We start from the raw sequence: 19,688 nt of genomic DNA on the forward strand, positions 1-19,688 counted from the left end.
TCCAACTCAGGCGAATAAAACTTCGGAATATTAAAACAGGTTTATGCATTCACACATCTTATGAATTCATAAAGCTTAGCTGAATAATAGCTGATACCAAACTAAGTTAATTTGAATCTAAACTGTGATTAATAAACTAAAAATGTTGAAGGGATTTCGCTTTGAATGAACAATAACAACACCTATCACATTCATTCGTTGCTTCAAAACAGGGGAAGTGAAACTCTGTTCTTTCCTCGTTTTGACTCAAACAAAGAGGAAACATAAGACTAAATCTAATAGCAACTGGGACAGAAAATAATTGACATAAAATATCGTTCAATTGTCTCTGCAACAAAAAGTACTTCACACCAAAATTTGCCGACCCTTCATTAATCTTTCAATTTCATACATATAGAGTTTCGAGATGACCGTTACAATAGAAGCTTAATCAGTTCATCTTCTGAAAATGACAAATGGCAAGATGCCAGTTTGTCGTATTACAAAAATTACAAAAGAAAACGAAAAGAGGGCATAATGTAAATCATTTAGACTTCTTCCCCTTTTCTGTTTTCGCTTTATATGCCTTAGCAGCAACTATAATTGGAATTAGCTCTTCATGATTGGGCACGTGTATATTGGTGAATCTCAAGAGCCATTTTGAATGTTCCCTAGCCAGCTCTTTCACAACATTCAACTGATTTGGCAACTCCTCCGTAGCCACGTGTATACATCTGTTGAGTGTCTGGAGTTCTGCAACTCTGTTTTGACTACTGGAAGTCACTCCGAACAAATTATTCAAAAATATAGAAAAGTTACCTTTCATTACATCTATTCCAATGAGAGCCTTTCCTTGGCCACTAGTGTGTGAATCTGTATGTAATCCCCTCATGAGTTCGAATCCTCTATCTTGAGTCTTCTTTACTTTATCCTCTGTTTCTTTGAGTCCCTTTTCAGCTAACTGGATCATTTCTAGCTTGAACTGCATGCTTTGAAACCACTCGAACAGAGGTTCATTTCCCTTCTTTAAGATCTTCGCTTCAATTGCTTCCTTTGCTTTCATCTAGATGATCATCTTTAGAAGAGAGATGCAATCATCACACTTTGCCCTTTCTCCCACCAGAGTATTGCTATTAGATAGGATGTTATCCTTTTCTGTTTCCAATCTGAGGATAACATTACCAACCTGTTCTATGATAGAAATTCCTTCTGATTTGAGCTTCTCAATCCATTCCTTTCCAATTTGGCTGAAGTGTCTATCTTCTTGAAGTTGAGAAATGAGGGCTTGCACTTCAGCTGTAGTAGGATTCTTGGTCACTGATATACCAGAAATAGTTGCCAATAGGGCGACCAGTTGCCTAATGAACTTGTTCAACTATTCTATCTCGGCCTTCATCCTAATCTTTGACAGCTTCAAACTTTCTAACTATCCTTCTATTACTTCATTACTTGACCTCCACAGGCCAATTTTTGTATCGTGCCTGGCCTCTCCAAGGTCAATTGAGTGCAAAGTGAAATCATCAGCCTTCATATCCTTGATTCTTCCTCCTTTGTTTGGCTTGGCTATTTCCATTGTCAAGTGCCCTGTTTTTGGATCTTGCCCAAGTATGGACAAAGTCTTTTGCTTCTTAACTTTGGTCAGTGCGGATCCAGAACGAACCGCAAGGGATACAATATCCTTGGTAGGGGCACCTTCATCTTTCCTTTTTCTCTTCCTTTCCAAAGTGTCCTCCAACCAAGAATCAATACCTATTACCTTGGAGGCCATCCCAAGTGATTCTATGCTAAACATCTTCTTTTTAGCTGGAGTTGCCACCATTGTGGTTGAGGAGAAAGGATTTTTTGGATCCTGGGAAATGAGCCTAGAAGAGCTCTGACTTTTATCCACCTCCCAAGTCTACTATCTATTGCTCTTTCCATCTCCCAAGTCTACCATCTGTATAGGGGAACCACTTGGTTTCAAAAGTGAAGCACTTACTGATGGCACAGGGCTATGATGAGGAGATGGGACTGGAGTGGTATGAGGAGAAGGAACTGGAGTGACATGTGGGGATGGGACTGGAGTGGTAGCACTGTCCTTTGGCTCCTCCATCTTCTCCTCTTCAGCACCAGTCTGGGTTACAATAACTGGTAGAGAGCCATCATAACAAGTTTTAGTTATTGGGACGTTCTTTTCTGGAGGTTGATCACCTCCTCCTGCAGGTTGAGCTGGTCCTTGAGTGGTTGTTGTTGCCACACTTGGTGTGGCACTTTGAGATGAAGTAGGCGTTGCAGCTGTTGGAGAAGCTTGAGTGGCTGCACCTTTACTTCGGCTTCTTTTGGTTATCCATTCAACCCACTTCCCTGTTCTCTTGATGATCTTGGCCATCATGATATTGAAATTCTCCTCAACATCTACATACGGCTCGGAATTGATAGGAATTCCCCTTAACTTAGTCAAATATGTATTGGTATACATATTTTGGCCATCATCCTCCAAGCCTTCTACATCCAAGTTGATACTGTATGTTTTGATTTGCTCCACTGTGAGCCTAGCAAAAGCACGATCTTTGCTTTCGAGCTTATCTCTACAGTCCGCCCAATAATCTTCGATAGTGGTAACGTGTTTGATCACACTACCAATCTGTAACACCTCTCTCGCATATCCATTTGGATCGAACATAGGTCTCACGACCTCATAGTCCTCCAACTTATACTTAGTCTCAAATGCTTTGAGCATATTTTTAGCATCGGAACGAGACTCCAACTGTAAGCTCCAACCTTCATAGGGAATTCATACCCTTTCTTCTTCAAGCTTGTGCTCAGCACGTTCACCTGGATCGCTTGCCTCATGATCTCTATCAACACAATCAGATCACTTGGATACCTGGGCAGCTTCAAAGGGAATCCGTCGAAAGCTGCAAGACGTAAATATGAAAAGGATTAACTGGATAAAATAGCTACCAAACTGACTGATGGCTGCCATTTCCTTCGGGCTGAACCTCCTCTCTGGGCATCCTTGAAGTTCCTTGCAAATTCTCATTGTAAATGTGTCATTAACCTTGAGATATTCTGCATAGCTATTCTGTAATTGCAAGCATGGATAGAATTCATAGCTTTTCACATCATCAGGGAAGTTCTCTATTCTGGGAAGGCCTGGGCACAATTGTAGAGAAGCCAACATATAAATCAAGAAAGAAGACATGTAAAATGTGTTGTAAAACTCTGCGGTGCTAAGGGCTCTGGATAGATGCTCAATTACCTCGTAGGCCCAATCAACAAAATGTGAATCTGAATAGATAATTTGTACCAGAAAGAAATATTGTTCAACAAAATAAGTGCTTCTACCTCACCTTTCAATCTGTGTAAGAGAACCAAAATGTCTACGATCTCGAGCTTGAGATCAGTGCCGAATAGAGTCTTAGGGACCTTACTCTTAGTGCCCCATGGCTTTTGGAACCAGGACCTCATAATTTCTTTTCTCCACACCATTTTCTTCAAGGAGAAATCAGACATTGCCCCTCCTACTGTCAACTCAGAGAACTCTTCCTATTTTGGAACTCGGAGGCAAGTTACTACAGTTTGCCTATCAATAGAGATTAGAACTGTATGATCAGGCAGCAAGATTTGTCTGGTATCCGGGTTGTAGTGATTTATACATTTGACAATCAACTTAGGAGCTTGAACAGTCACCAGAAATCCAGCTGCCTCCACTAGCCCACTTCCTCGGAGCTTCTCGGTTATAGGGTGGATTGGCTCCAACCTCAGTCTCCTTTGAAAATCTTGCATGTCAAAGAAACAGAGTGAGGTGTCTATGAAACTCTGTAACGGGGATTTGATCCCATTAAGTCCGTCAAACCCAACAAATTTGGTGGCCATTTTATCTGAGGTAGAAGTGGATAGAAACCTTGAAATTGAAGGAAGCGCAGAGGATAGAATTTGCAAGTATAAGAGATTTGAAAAAGTTGTGCAATTCAGCAGCATAACAGTTCAAGAAAAAGCTGTAATTTGAAAAACTGTTATGTTTCTCTCTATATAGAAATCTTAATCCACTCGTTAATTTTCAAGATCCACGCCACATGAGCAAATTAAAGGATAAATCCATTGACCTAGTAAATGCGGGAGTTTCTAACGGACTTTTCCATGTCTTTTCACTGTTTCCGTTGGCCCAACGGTAACTTTCTTTTATTAAATACTTAGCTTCCCATCTTTCACCTAGTCCCAGAGAATTAAGAACGGAGTACTCCGTAAAGAAATATCCGCTCAGCCAAATTCTGCTCAAAATACTTTTCCAACAGTGATTAACCTATTTCCATTACCATCTTTTAAGTATCTTGTGATCAATTTGTGTGCCCAACATGCTTGCGAAGTCAATTTCTTACTAGATGCGGAAAATCACCTTCAAGGGTTGGAAACCCGCTGAGGAGAAGGTGATTTCTGTTCTTCCGCCCTTGCTTTTATTTTCACTTTATTCTTTAAGTCAATATGCCTCTTAGTTTCGGAATACCACAAAACGGCTGCAAAAGTCGAAGTGGGGCCCACTTGTTTTTTTTCACCAATGCCTTTATTGGAAAATTGACTTCATGGGTCGAAAGCTTGCCGTGGAAAAGCCGCTTTAGAGTTTTCTGCTAGAGGTATTTTTGAGCACTATGATGAATTCCGAACGCTTCCCAAGGCGAAAGATTGTAATGGAGATTTGGCTTATCCATAGAACAACTTACTTCCTTCTTGCTTCAGCCTGCAACCCTCATTTGTTAGTCTCTGTGGGAAATCACCTTCAAGGGTAGAAAACCCGCCGAAGAGAAGGTGATACTCCATTCTCCGCAAGCTCCATCCTTTCTCATGAAAAACATGACAAGCCATAAACAAGTTCATTACCGAATATCACTTTGTGAATTGTAAGAACCTCCAGTAGATTAGGTCCTAGGCTACCCACAAACTCATGACATAGAGGGAACCCGCCTGGCCATGTGATGCGAAGGAAGGGAAGAATGGATAATCCGACGGAGAAACTTTGAACCTAAGAAAGATTAAAACTAGACCTAGACACACTTAGGCTTAACCAAGACATAACATTTTTCACTTTGCATCATGGATTCGGGGCAACAGCCTGTACACCTGATCCTGGACAGCAAAACTTGGATCCAAGATGTTTTATAGCGAATAGATTATAATACAAAGGCAATCTCCTTAAATGGCAAGATTCTAAGGAAAAACTTTTGGATTACGAATGATGAATAATCTTCGAATTTTAATTACTTTGGTAGAGTTGTGAATTGTTGAAAGGAAAATTTAAAATGAATTACTAAAACAGGTAAGTATCAAATCCTTCGAAGAAATTGATTAGAAAATCACCAGCACATGAATTGAGAAGCATGAATAGTTAAATGATCAGTGCCGAATTTCAAATGGGTGATAGAGTCAATAGTATACTTTCTCACATATAATTTTATGATATACAATATCTATAAAAAATTCAGTTATCACAATGCATCAAATTATTTCTTTTTATGCGTATTTAAACTAGTCTATAATGTTTTAACCTATAAAAGGACAAAATAGATACAAATATGAAAACAATTTTATTTTACTGTATTTGTATTTATCAAGTTCAAATAGCAGTGAACAATTTGATCTACTTATGATAATGAATTGTTGATAAATAAAAATAAAATGATCACAAAAGACGGATTATATAATATTTAACTCTAGCACAAATGAAATTCTTACTGGTTTTACTGGAAAAAGGTCATGTTGAAGACATCCAGTTATCAATGCTCCATTCAACCCAATTTCTCACAATATTTGAAATTTATATCCAACACCCTCAATATGCAAGAGCTTAGTTCAACTTTAATCTTTTTCAGAAGATGAATTTGATAACATACGTACTTAAGAATGTGCAGAGCTTTTTAATTTAAAAAAATATCTTGAATGGTATCTCTTTGATTTTATCCTCATATACTTATAGATATTCAAAGGGTATCGGTTGCTCTCCTAAACATCGCAACCTTTCACAAAAAGCAACTAATTCTCTTTTAAATATACTTTTTAAAACTATCAAATCATAAATGGCAATTGCATCCTTATGCGGTTTGAAATACTCAACGCATGAATTATAAATTTTGATGTGATATCCTTCATTCCCGTGAATGCCTCCTGCGCACTTCTTCATCTGTTGAATGGTTTCCTTTTCCCAATCACAATCTCTAGTTCAACCATAGATTCCTTCTTAGAACTTCTGACATGTATCCCGAACTCTCTCTGCCGCATATGAAGGCATCATTCCTTTGCATCTAACGCTGTAAGTGGCCATTCAACCTGTACATTTCTTGCATCAAACACGTAGAACACTTATAAGAAAGAATGTGAGTAATAATTTTGTGAGAAAAACCAACCAAAGGAACCTATGGAGACCGTTTTCGCAGAGGAGCAAATTCGATTCAAATGATTGCACAGATCGTGACTTCATATGCCGTCTTTAAGAATGATGACTCCCAGAAATATTACCAACATTATTGCACTCTACTATCAACATCAGATCGCTGTAGGCACTGCACTTTATCCATACAGATATTATGATAGTTGTACTCGACAACAGCGTCTTCAGAAAAGGGATGCTTAATGTTAAATCCTGGTACTTGGCTTCTTTATTACTGCTATGTGTGTTTAAGCGCTATTTTGGATATTCTTGCTTGAACATCGTTGGTAATGCTTTCATGCCTTGCTCCTGGTATTTGACTCATCAGTTTGTCCAGCAATTTGACAAGTGCAGCGTGCTGAATGATGATAACCACCCAAAATACGTGATCTCTCATGTCCAGCTAAATTTCCAAAGTTGTTGCTAAGGTTTTGCAATGCCCGGACCTGTGATCTAGCCCATCGCCTTCTATCTTCTAAAGTAAACTTCTCTGTTCTGTAAAGTTCCCACTGTCAACAACTGCATCTTGATTTATTTGATAGATCTCATCACCATGCCTTCGACTATCACTAAGAGATCTAAGTGTACAAAAAAATTGATCATGTCCAGTAGCTACTTGGGTTCCAACTTGTCGATGTGAGGAACTCCTCAAGGGTTCCCACAGCCTTCTTCCATTGTGGCGTCTTATTTCTCTATCCACTGAGTTTCTATCTAGCATGGTAAACAAGGCTTCAGTTGAATCTTGCTTAGGCATTCTATCCCGCATATGCCTGCCACTATGAGTTCTTCTGAAACTCGCATTCCTGTCAATATGATCTGCTGTCCCATATCTGCCTTGAATTCGTCTTGTTTCCTTAGAATCAGGTCTCATTGATGAAGAACGCCTTAACATTACAATATTCTGGTCACTATTTCTTGAAATGGCTTGACCTCAACTCATGTAATCATTTTGTGCCATACTAGAAGATTCAGTAAATGCGTCTCTCCAATCTGTGGCATTATAAAAAAGGCCAGCAGATTGGCATTGTCTTTTTTGAAATGAATGAATTCTATGGTCTCTGGATCTGGTGTCTGGATCTGGTTTCAGATGCAGTACCTATTTCATTCTGCTGCATTTGCTGCGTAGCTGTGCTATTTTGTGAATGACCCACACTACTTCAACACTAGTGTGTTGCTGCCTTAGTCTCCTTGCAAAGACAGAATATTCTTCTAATGACCCTGAACTTGGAGTCCTTCTCGATTGGACTCTAGAATGATCATTAATGCTAGGAATATTTAAGCAGTAGTTATTCCGATAGTATTTAATAAACTTTCTTCTTGTTGAAATCTCACCATTAATGCTAGTTGAAGGTCCCAATTCAGGAGCTATGCTATCTTGAACTGAGCTGCTACTGGCACTTGATACTGGTTTAATATCTCGAGGTTACTTATCTTTTAAGTCTACACTAACCAAGAATAAACAGTATGCTCAAGACATGCTCAAGAAATTTGAAAACTAGAACAACTGGCAGGGCTCCTGTCTAATCAGACAATTTTCAAAAATGCTCAATCCCACTTCAATATCTGAACCTCCTTGATATCTGCTTCTGAGACTTACTGCACTCCTTAAATCAAAAAGGAAATCAAGAAATTTTGGCTCTATCACCACGTTCATGTGGACGCTTCTAACTTCGCCATATGTGCAACGTTGGCGCAAATTGGTGACCATGGCCTGGATCACCCAATATATTTTGCAAGCCGGCTACTTTCGAAAGCCAAGAAGAATTACAACATCACTAAAAGGGAGGCCCTCGGGATGGTGAATGCTGTAAAAAAGTTTCGACATCACCTCTTGGCTACTCCATTCACCTTTTACGTGGACCACCAGGCACTGATAAACCAATAAGCCAAGGAAGGATTAGTAGATGGTTGTTATTACTGTAGGAGTTCACCTTCACCATTATTGTGCAACCGGGGAAATGTCACGTCATTGCCGACCAGCTCTCCGGAATCAAGTCAGGAGAGCCGCCGGAAGGGGTTAATGATGATTTTTTGGATGCACACTTGTTCAGGATCGCTATCCTTCCAGGATGGTATAAATCTATTGGGGAATATCTATCCATGTCCCAATTTCGAAGGGGATGCCACCAGGCGAACTGCGGAAGGTAGTGTTAAGGAGTTGGACCTTCCAACTGATAAATGGCCTCCTATATAAGATGGGCCCCAGACCAAGTACTAAGTTGATGGGTAATGGAAGAGGAAGTGCAGTGTTTTGAGGGAGACACATGAAGGTTTGTCAGGGGGCCACATGAGACCTGACACAACTACATGGAAGGCCCTGCTTGTTGGATTATGGTGGCCCACACTTTACAGTGATGCACGGGAATGGGTGTTAAGATGTGATACATGCCAGAGAGCCGACAAACCACTTAAGCAAGACTTCATGCCGTTAAACCCTTCCTAGGCTTAGGAATTGTTTGAATGTTGGGGACTGGACTTTGTGGGTTCTCTGAAGGCGAGTAGGGCCCGACGTTGCCAATTCATGGTAGTGGCCACTGAATATTTAACAAAGTGGTTAGAGGCACGGGCACTATCAGACAACTCTACAATAAGCACTGCGAATTTTTTATATGAGCAGATCATCACACAGTACTGTATACCCATCCAGTTGACACGTGACAGAGGAGGTCACTTTGTGAATCACATGATCAGATTACTGACAACTGAATTCAAGATTTTCCATCCGTTGTCGAGTCTATATTACCCAGGAGCCAATGGCCAGGCAGAAGCGACAAACAAAATCCTCGTGGCTATCATATATAAATCATGTAGAGTAGAACAGGTAGATTGGGAGGCAAAGTTTCTTTCGGTGCTATGGGCCTACTGCATAACATTCAGAGTCACAATTGGACAAACGCCATTCCAGTTAATGTTTGGGCAAGAGGCCATGGTACTAGCTGAATTCATGGTCCCGAGCCTTAGGATTGCAATTGAAAATAGACTCGGAGATATGGAAAGTCTATGAGAGTGCCTATATCGATTAAACAAATTGGATGAATGAAGCTTAACAACGCAATGGGCAACGAAGGTGGCACAAACCCGTCACAAGGCATGACACGATAAACATTTGAAAAGGACAAGGTTCTAGCTAGGCCAACTGGTGCTTCGGTACAATGGACGCAATGAGATAAAATCGGGGAAATTGAAGGTCAAATGGCTTGGAGCATATAAAATTAGAGAAGTTGGTGATAATGGTTTTATAAAATTATAGACCTTGGACAGGTGAGAAATTTCTAATGCCATTAATGGATTGAAGCTAAAAATCTATCATGAATGGCAAGAAGGTGAGGCAAGGGGTAATACTTGCTAGGCATCAGACTTAGTAAGTTGAGAAAAAGAAAAAGAAAATTAAAAAAATAAAAATAAAATCACTTGTGGACACATGTCGGCTCGTGGACACATGGCGACCTGTGGACATGGGGAGGTTGCAAACACGTGTCCCACGGACACGACTGTCCCGTGGGTGCGATGTGGTCTGTGGGTAAAACCACTTTCGTGGTCTGCGGAGGGAAGCAAAAAGAAGAGGGAGCATTCGTAGGGAAAAACATAAGAAGAGCATTCCGCATGAAAGAAAAGAAAAGAAGAGGTGTACACCGCAAAGAGGGGAGGAAAGTTAAAATGCCGCCAACGAAGACTTTTCCTCGGAAAGGGAAAGGGATAAGACACATGTAGCGTGACCGCAGGATAAGACATATGTAGCGTGGCCGAGGAAAGAAGTAGAGTAAAAGAAACAAAAAGGGAGCAAAAAGGGAGCCATTGTCGTTTGGAGAAACATTGTCGTGGAGGAGAAAATGGAAGCATTCCACGGTAAAGAAAAAATACAAAAAAACCAAAAAACCAAAAGTGCCACAAAGGGAGAAGGAAATATACATTGCGGGAGAGGGATAGAGAATACTGAGAAGTTGAAGCAACGGCGTGATGTGGAGAAGCAAAAGGAGAAGCAACCGCAAAACCTAACCGTCTTTGTTGCAATAAAGACAAAACAAGAGATCGTTAATTAGTTGGAGTATGCAGTCTACAGGGAAAAGGAGACAGTGGAAGGATCAGTTGAAGGAGAATAGTGCCGAGATGGACAAGAATGCGAGAGTATTGGCCTTAGGAGTCCTTGTTGTAGGCCCAGGAGCATTGAGTAGCAAGAAGCAGAAGGTGTGTCCTAAAGTGTAGTCATCTGCACAGAAGGCCAACCTTTCTCATCTCACAGTACAGTTTGAAGGGTTGAATGGCAGTGATTGCCATAGATGGTTGCAAGAAATGATTGCCATGGTCCTCATCAAACAAATACTGATCCGTGTGTAAGTACATTGGGCGATTCAACTTTCGGTGTTTTCCATACGGCTGTTTGAGCCGATATTAAGAGCCATGATTGAAACATGCAACAAACACAACAGAATAAGTACATTCACATACAAGAAGCATTGCCTCACGGTCTTGTTCAAAGCCTGCGACATCACTAGGGTTTTTGGCATTCCCGACCAAGGAGGCTGCAAAGTGGTGACTACTAACCACAAACTGCTGCAAGAATGCAAGATGTATTGGGTGAAGGTGGTGGGATGCGACCTCATGCTAGAGGAATTTGAATCTGTCATAAGGGGTACTAAGAGTTGAGGATTGTGGTAGGACTTCATTCGGGAAGGCCATTGGTGGCGTATCATGGACGTGATTAAGAGCAGGTTAACTGAGGTGAGTAGGGCTTCAGATATAGCCCTGCCACAGATTACCTTCATGAATTGCATTATGAATGGTATGGTATATGATTGGGCGATCGTCCTTGCTGATAGAATGGAGGAATTCATGACACTACAACATCGCACATTCTATATGCCGCACCATGCTATTGGGTTGTTTCTTAAAGCAACACTCCATCAAATTCTAGTGGATGAGTTTGAAGTCCCACTGAGAGGAAGATTGGTACCAGGAGAACCCCTAGTATTCTACTAGAAGCATTTGGACACAGGTGGCACAGTGGCCTGCCAGAAGAGGGTAATGCAGGGCTTAGATGCATACGGTGGCACTGATAAGGGATGGAAGGATACCATAGAGGGTAGTGGGATTGATTTAGAGGGAGAGAGTACCTTGGCAGAGGTTGGGAACAAAGAGGTTGTTGGAGGGTCCCCACCTAAGATACTTTTCTCTCCTTAGTTGCTGACTTCGGCACACTTGATAGCCACCACCCCCATGCCGCTTATTCTTGAATTTGACTAGAGGCATGTGACCGTTGTTATGACTCCACCCATGACCATGGCAGAGAGCACAGATGTATCGGCTCAGGTCCCAGTGGATTTAGTTGCCCTAGATCTAGTAACCGCAGTTCCAAAGGCAAGGTTCGTGGAAATACACCAGGCACCAGAGCTCGAGCCTCAAGTTCAACTAGATGTGATTGAGATAGAAGCTGTTGTCACTATAGCTTCATCGCTGTTGGCTGAACTCGTGAGTACGACCTAGCCAACACAACTAGTACAGCTAGAGAACGAGGGTGTTGAAGAGATGGACTGAGCCAGTGTCTTCTTAAGACAATAATTCTGACTCACCCCTGTAGATGTTGGCCCTCCATCCAGTCCCCGAGGTGAGGAGAGGCATTCACAGGAGTATTTTCCATTCTAGCGCCACAGGAGTCGAGAGTACCACAGTCCGAGGATGCGCCCAAAGATGAGGGGGCCGCACCGGAAGAGGATGTGCTTGCCACAGAAGGGGCAGAGGTGGATACGGAGCAAGATGCAGGCACTGAGGACAAGCTGAATTATGGGTCGGATGAGGAGAGATCCATGGCATACATTAGAGCCATGGAGGTTGTGCTGTAGAGAGGTCGAATTATTGGGCAGCATGCTTTGACCTATAGAAGGGAGTTGCAGTTGATCCGAACCTATAAGTATATCTAGAGGGGCTGTCTGGAGCATTTCCCCTCTTGCTTTGAGGCTAGAGGATGGCTAGCTGTGGAAACGCCAGAGATGTTGACTGATTGGACTACAAAACCTGAGTTGGGATCATCCGACACTGTTATGGAGAAGCTTGCACATGAGATAGTAGGGACATATAAAGACATCTACTATGCTCATCGGTGTGCAGAGGTAGATAGAGGAGTAGAGAAGGTTGTAGCGACAAGGTCCAGGGTAGTCGAGGCAAAAGCTCAAGAGGAGCTAGCTGCTAAATTGGCTAGTCAGCAGGCAACATGGGCACAGAGCGAGCAACGCTCTTGAAAGACGAGGAAAAGGTCGAAAAAGAATTGCAAGCGGCTCAAACCTAGGCTATGGAGGCAACACTTCTACTGAAGGAGGCTGTGAAGGTCAACACATGGACACAAAAGGACTTATGTGTATACACCGATCAAGTTTACGAGTTGCGCTAGCTGCTGAACACTTCTGGTACGCAACCTTCTCCCTAGTCTATGTTTGCTTCTATATTTTTATGTTGTCTCCTAATTTTGTCAGTTTTGAGTTGCAAGGAGACTACTTTTCTTTTTCGCGAGGATGATGTTGTCCGAAAAACTAGGTAGTTAGACGTTTACAAGTATGGGCACTGTTGTGTCGCTTCATTGGCACTGTGTCGGATGTTATAAATATGACATACACTTATGTAATTGGCATCATGTTGGTATTGAACATTATTATTATTTACGGAAGCATTTGATGAATGAATAATATTTTACTTTGTTAAGTTATATGTTTCTTTCGTGTTCACCTACGGGCTGAACATCACCTTCTATAGTTCTAAAGAAAACTTGCCATTTGCTAGCAAATGTCAAACATGCAATAAGTCCAAAATGTTGCTTTAACAAGCCTTCCCAGAAATCCACGAGTAGGAAATCTTGAATAATATCCTCGATGACAAGTCACCATTTTTAGTTGATTCAACCAGTAAGGTATTTTCCAATGTTACTATTTCTGGAAAGCTGAGCTTACGAAAAATAGAAAGTGCTAATTTTGTAATGGGGGCATGACACAGCTATAATTTGGCTATGGTTCCACTGAAGTACCCAGCTAATTGAGAACTAGAAAACAGTAAAGATGCCTTACTGGGACTTATTGAAGTTGTGTAGAGACAATTCTTTTGTGTTTGATTCTTATATATATATTTTAATTTTCTTTTCTTGTCAGTCTATTTTTTTATTTTTTTATGATAACATAACAATCAAAAAGTACATCATCATCAATGGGCCCTTGGTTTATTGGTGAAGTTGAATGGCTCACAAAGAGCCCTCCAGGGATCAAGTCTTGCTGAGTGCAAGGCTCCAACATCATAAGGGATGAAGCCGGGATCATGCCTTGGGTTATTTTGACAGCTTGGATGCCCCTCAGCCCTTGGCTCTAAGCCGAAGAGGTTTCAGGCACGAGTGGGCCTGTATCGGGTTCCTAAATCGTTTATGTGGTGGCCTTTGCTGGTTGTTAGCTCATAGGCTTTGTGCCTGGCTGGGTTGCCTTGCAGGTCTGAACCCTCCATTAAAAAAAAAGTACATTATCATATTTCTTAAACTCAAATTTTAATTTTATTATCCAATGTCATGGATCAATGAAAGGTCTAAGTTCGTTACCATTATGTTTGAAATGCAGTTCCGTAAAATAGATGATGATGCTTTTATGCAAATGAAAAGCTATGATTTATTTAATATCACTCACCATCTCCAAAATCTGGTAAAGTTTCTTCATACTCACAGCTTTCCCTCTCGGAGAGAGAGAGAGAGAGGGATGGTGGGGGAGGGGGAAGTGGTTCTGTCTCCTCTAACCCTGACATCACCAGGATCTGTCAAAGCTGTCTCTACTTGAAACACATTCACTCCCGCCAGCATTTCAGAGAATATAGATTTAAGCAGGCGATAAGCAGTCTATATATTTCAATAACAGTGGCTAACTATTTGTTAAAAATGAAAGTGATGTTTTTAAATTGGTATCAACTAATTACCCATATAAATGTTTTGTAAGCTGTAGTAGTGTGCCATACCTGTTAAAATCTTCATAATTGTGTAACTTTTTTACATGTAAAATTGATTTATCCTTCAGAATTTCATATTTAAACTTATGGCATCTTAGATAAGCTTATTCCATCCTTGTGTGTGCCAGGTTCATATACCTCCAGATGATGACAATGAAGCAGTTCAGGATCCCTATCAAGACGTATTCTGTACTAAATGTAATGGCAGGGAGGATGACAGTCTTTTGCTTCTTTGTGATTTATGTGATTCAGCAGCACATACATATTGTGTTGGGCTAGGGAGGACAGTGCCAACAGGAGAATGGTACTGCCCTGAATGTGAAGCATCTGGTATTGTAAGCTCTGAGACAGAGGAAGATGATGAGAATGATGACTTTACTTTTGAATTGTATGATGATGATATTACTTCAAGGAGCATCTCAATGGAAATAACTTCAACTATAAAGACAGTGGAAAAAGTTAATCCACAACCTGTTCTACCATCATTATTATTGTCTGGACATGCCACTAGTGCTTCAAGTCAGAAGCCAGTGAATAGAAGAGTAATCCGCAAGAAAGCTCCCAAACTATCAAATGTAGCCAGGGCCTTTGCTAGCCAGTCCTCAGCATCAGCCAGTGAAGCCAAGGTATCTAGCCCTGCTTCCCTACCACCTTCTGGACCTTCAAGAACTCTTTCTGGGCGACGCTTATTGCAGGAACGTATACAGGTTATGCGTGAAAATTGGAAATCATTACAACGTGGTGAGCTTCAATTCTCATCACAGCCTTTCTGCTTCAGTGATAAGATTATTGACAGATCCAATGAATGTGCTCTTCCTGCTCCCGTTAATCACCATAAGGAGAATAGACAGAAGCCTGACAATCAAATTGAGATTGATCGAGCATGGGCTATGATGGAGCGTGCAAAATCTTTTGGAGGTAATGGTCTGGGTCTTGATAACTATCGAAAAGTCGAAAGGTCTCATTTGTCTGTATCCTCCTCTCAAATTAGCAGAAAAGTTTCCAAGACTAAGTGTGCTACAAGGCCAATTGAAAGGACATCTGTGAATTCAAGAGTAAGTAGCACATCCTGTGCGAAACATAACAATTATGTTTTGAATAATAGAATTTCTTCAGTGGGGTCCACTCCACTTCAGTTCTCTCAATGTTCAACAACTTCTAGTGCAAAGCTCATGCCTCAGATTAGTGATTCTTCTAAAATAAATAATCAAGCTCCTACAACTTCAATCTGTGGGGAAGAACATGTTGCAAGGCTATCAGGGGTGCCCTCTCAAAGGGTAGGTGGCACGATGTGCTTCTAATAACTAATTTTTCAAAGGACAGTATTCGATTCCTAGGATCATGATCGCTTCTTTCATTTTGCAGGCCAATGTGGTTGATGCAAATGCAAAGGAGAAGATCTTGACATTGGTCAAGAGTCACCTGAAGCAATTCTATGAAAGCAAACAATTAGGTATGTTATTATTGATTTTGCATCTAGTTTATTCAATTCTATTACAGATACTTTGTTGTTTTGCATGATTCATCAGAAACATATACTTGTTCAACATCATATGCATCATGTAATTAAAAATTCAACTTGAACCTAAAGAAGGGCTTGTCAAAGTTCAAATTCGTATAGTTGGATTTAACATGGGCTTACTTGAGAACATTGTTAGTTTAAAGATCATGGGAGCTCTTCCAAAATATCTCCATACATTTTTAATCAAATTCAATTGAATAGATTAGAATAACATTGCAATCTTTTACTCTCTTGAAAACCTGCCAAACCTTTTTTAATTATCAGTTATAACATTTTTGCAAATGTTTTGGCTTTGTTTTAAGGAAAATGCCAATTCAAGGAGATAGCTAGAAGCTCAACACATGCAATTCTAGCAGCTTGTGGATTCCATTATTCAGTACAGAGAGAACACTATTTAAAACCAATATCTTGTGAACACTCAAACCAATGGGATCAATCTCCAAGATTGATGCCTATGAGCTGTAATAGATGTTTTGTTTCATTTGTAAAAGACGTGGTAAATGGCATTGCAGAAGAGACATTAAATATGTAGATTGTGTGAAAAGTTAAAGTTTGTGTTAAATTATGGTAGTTGTTTTCACCTTACACCAGAAAGATAACATATGTATAAGCAAAAGCTGCAAAATAATTATGATGAAATCAATGCATTTAAGATGAGCAATATGTCTTTTGATAAGTAGGAGATAATTTCCACAGCTAGCATGAAGTTCTGGACCGCCACTGCTAGCATGATTATGTCTTTGGTTTATAGCTCTGTGGTGATATAATTCTGTGGACTTGCATATTGTAAATACTAAATATAGAACAATAATTAATAATAATTTCCATTTACGAAATGACCAAACTTGTAATAATTGAGTGTACACTGAGTAGGTAATACTGATTGGGAAATAAACTAATGCATTGGGCCAAGTGGTTGCAAGTGGCTAGGAGTTCTTGCTAGATTGTAGAGGAGAGTAGAATTTAATACTGACCCCTTGAAATCCTTAACAAGAGCCATCCTTGAGTTTTCAGTCGTGCACTCAACAAGTATTCTTATTTTCTTAATGTTCCAATTTTGATTGAAGGGTAGAAAACAGGAAAGCATCTCTCAACTTTATATAATTATTCATTCTTTTCCATTATAAGTCATTCTATAAGACATTTGCGTTTATGTGAATGACATTTGCATTTATGTTTTATAATCATAGAAGTGGAAAATCTCCCACATGTTGAAGTAAGAGCATCTTTAGTTCGGCACTGTTTTGTACCATCGAATAACATCATGTACTTCTATCATATAGGCTTATTTTGTGCATGCCCTTTGTTGTAGTGTTCGTAAACAGATTTTGCTGCTGCTATTTTTCATTATTATAACACTAACAATTTTGTGTGTTTGAGGGGCAACTTTTTATGTATGATATGTTCTGAATTTTTTGGTGTACACTTTTAGTTACGAAGTCAGAAAGGTCAGAATAAATTGGTCCTTTGAAATAAGAGATTGTACAAAATATTGTGGCTGTGGTGAAAAAGATTTAGCTTTAGAGATTGGGAATTGTTTCAGTGGGAATGTTAACAACTTGCCTCCCATTATAATAAATTATTTTAATACTTCATTTATCTCTTTAATCTCCTCCCCCGATTGTTCTAGCTCTAGACTCTCAAATTATTCTTTATTTTAGTCCCTTTCTTGGGGTCCTCTTCATTATGACTCCTAATTGTTCTAGATCTAGAGCTGGTAGTGCAGACTTGTGAATTTTATTCCACCTCACCTTTCATTTTGCCCCTCGTCTTTGGAAGTGTTATGCCATCTTTACATTTAATCATCCCTTGGGTTTTTGGGTGGTGCTCTAATGTGCCCGACCACTTTTTAAAGAAAACGAAAGGCACAGATACTTGGTATCTATTTATACAATAAAGGATAGAACAAAGAGCAAGGCCAAAAATGGCTTCGAACAAAGAACAAAGGAAGCAAAAAGACAAACCCCAACCTAGAACAAACCAAGAGGGATGACTTCTTAACAAAACACTAAAACGTAAATAATATCTATATGGATACAAGGGCCATCATAGAGGGTTTACATCAACATTTAAATCTAGTCTGCGTTCTCCTCATAGTTCTCAAATGTATAACAGAATGAATGTAATCGAAATTTGAAAGATAAAATAAAGTTTTTTGGAAGAACTTTTATTTTAGTTCTACATTAGCAATGTACCTTTAGCCACAAATCCAATCGCTAATACAATCTGGGAGTCTCATGGCCACTGCTTCATAAAATAATTTCACAGTTGGGCAATAGTCGACGATTTCTCTGAAGATTAAGTAACCAATAATTTTAATAAAGAACATGTTACCGTTCAATAAGGTTAGGGAAAATAATAGTGGTGTGTATTGAAATTTTAATGATTTCCCATCTATACACGGCTGAGGAAATATTAGGTGCTGTTAATATTATTTCCGACCGAGAACCCACAAAACGTAAAAGTGGACTATCACAAATAACTTGTATCATCATTGGCCTCCAACATTTATCAACATTTATCTTGTTAACTTTAGAAATGAATTATACGCACACGACAATATGATTTGCAGCCAATCATAAAAACAAGAGCTCTTGCAGGGCTTGAGTAGGGGCCTAGTACAAGTGACGAAAGATATGTGAGGAGTGTCAATTGTCATTTTGTTTGAAATGTATACTGTGAAGTGTTATCAATTCAAGTCAATGTGCACAGCTATTATCAAGTTGTTTGCGATTCATATGCAAAAATGAAGCGTGGAGAGAAAATGTTATGTAATATTAAGTTATTAGTTAAAGCAGAATCCACAGGACAACCTGCATATTATGGTCAGACGTAGTCTATACAAGATAAGTTATATGTTTTTTTAATGTACAAAATATGTAACGATTGTTATTTTTTCCCTATGTTCGAAATATATAACGATTGTTTCTGATAAGATAATCACAGAAGGTAAACAGGGGCTGTGTTTATTCACGGACATTTTATTTTTCTGGTCCTAGAAACCTGCAATGACAAGAATTTAGTCTTGCATACAAATTTTTCGTTATAGTTTTAAAAAGTAAATGCTGAAGCACGCAGCTTAAAATAGTAGAGAAAAATATCAAAGAGTCTTTTTCACAACAAAAAAACACGATATGCTAGGTAAAGTCGCATGCAATTTTTATTATGTAAAAACAAAAAACGAAAAGTACAATTCTACAACCTCCAATGAATCAACGATCTCTAACATGTCATTTACATCTTTATTGACAATCAAACATGTAAACATGAACAAATTCTGGTTGAGGTGAGTTGCCATTACCTTTGTCACTAGTGTTTGCTGATCCAAAATTGAAAAAAACAATTCAAGCATTAGAACATGCTGGACATCATACTTATTAAATTCACATGCAAGTTTTATTATTCAAAGAAAAGCAAAAATGCAAATTGATAATTTACAACAAATCAACAATATAATATGTAACATGTCATTTACATGTTCATTGTCAATCAAACATGTAGACAGGAAGAAAGTGTGTTTGAGATAAATTGTGATTACCATTGTGATTGACATTTGTTGATCCAAAATTCTGTATAATTGAGAACTGTGTTCTAGGCACACTGCAATATACATAGTATACATAGAACAATTACTTTGTTCATCATTTCTTTTATTGATACAAATTTAAACAAAAAAATTATTTATTTGAAAATAAAACTAGAGTCGAAGGGCACCCTCCTTGAGGTAAATGAAATTACCACAAAAATCAAGATCAGACATTTTCCATAATGTTTTATAGTCACCTATTATTGGATTGTTATATTCTTTAATACTAATGAAAAAAA

At 39.3% G+C, this 19,688-nt stretch overlaps 1 protein-coding gene and 1 pseudogene across 1 annotated transcript in view; one reads left to right on the plus strand and one right to left on the minus strand.

Annotated features, from left to right (window-relative positions):
• The window catches only part of LOC149548056 (uncharacterized), an 89,353-nt gene extending 72,829 nt beyond the window's left edge, over positions 1-16,524 (plus strand). The window contains exons 2-4 of the mRNA XM_089792085.1: positions 14,470-15,618; positions 15,707-15,794; positions 16,166-16,524. Of these exons, the coding sequence (XP_089648211.1) occupies positions 14,470-15,618; positions 15,707-15,794; positions 16,166-16,395 (1,467 nt within the window). The 3' untranslated portion in view covers positions 16,396-16,524. The remainder of the gene's footprint in view (positions 1-14,469; positions 15,619-15,706; positions 15,795-16,165) is intronic.
• Positions 6,676-8,087, minus strand: LOC149548057 (uncharacterized; annotated as a pseudogene).
• Positions 16,525-19,688: the final 3,164 nt, after the last annotated feature.

The sequence above is a fragment of the Cupressus sempervirens genome, chromosome 7, assembly GCF_028749045.1.
Source record: "Cupressus sempervirens isolate cs-2001-9-10 chromosome 7, ASM2874904v1, whole genome shotgun sequence".
NCBI lineage: Eukaryota > Viridiplantae > Streptophyta > Pinopsida > Cupressales > Cupressaceae > Cupressus > Cupressus sempervirens.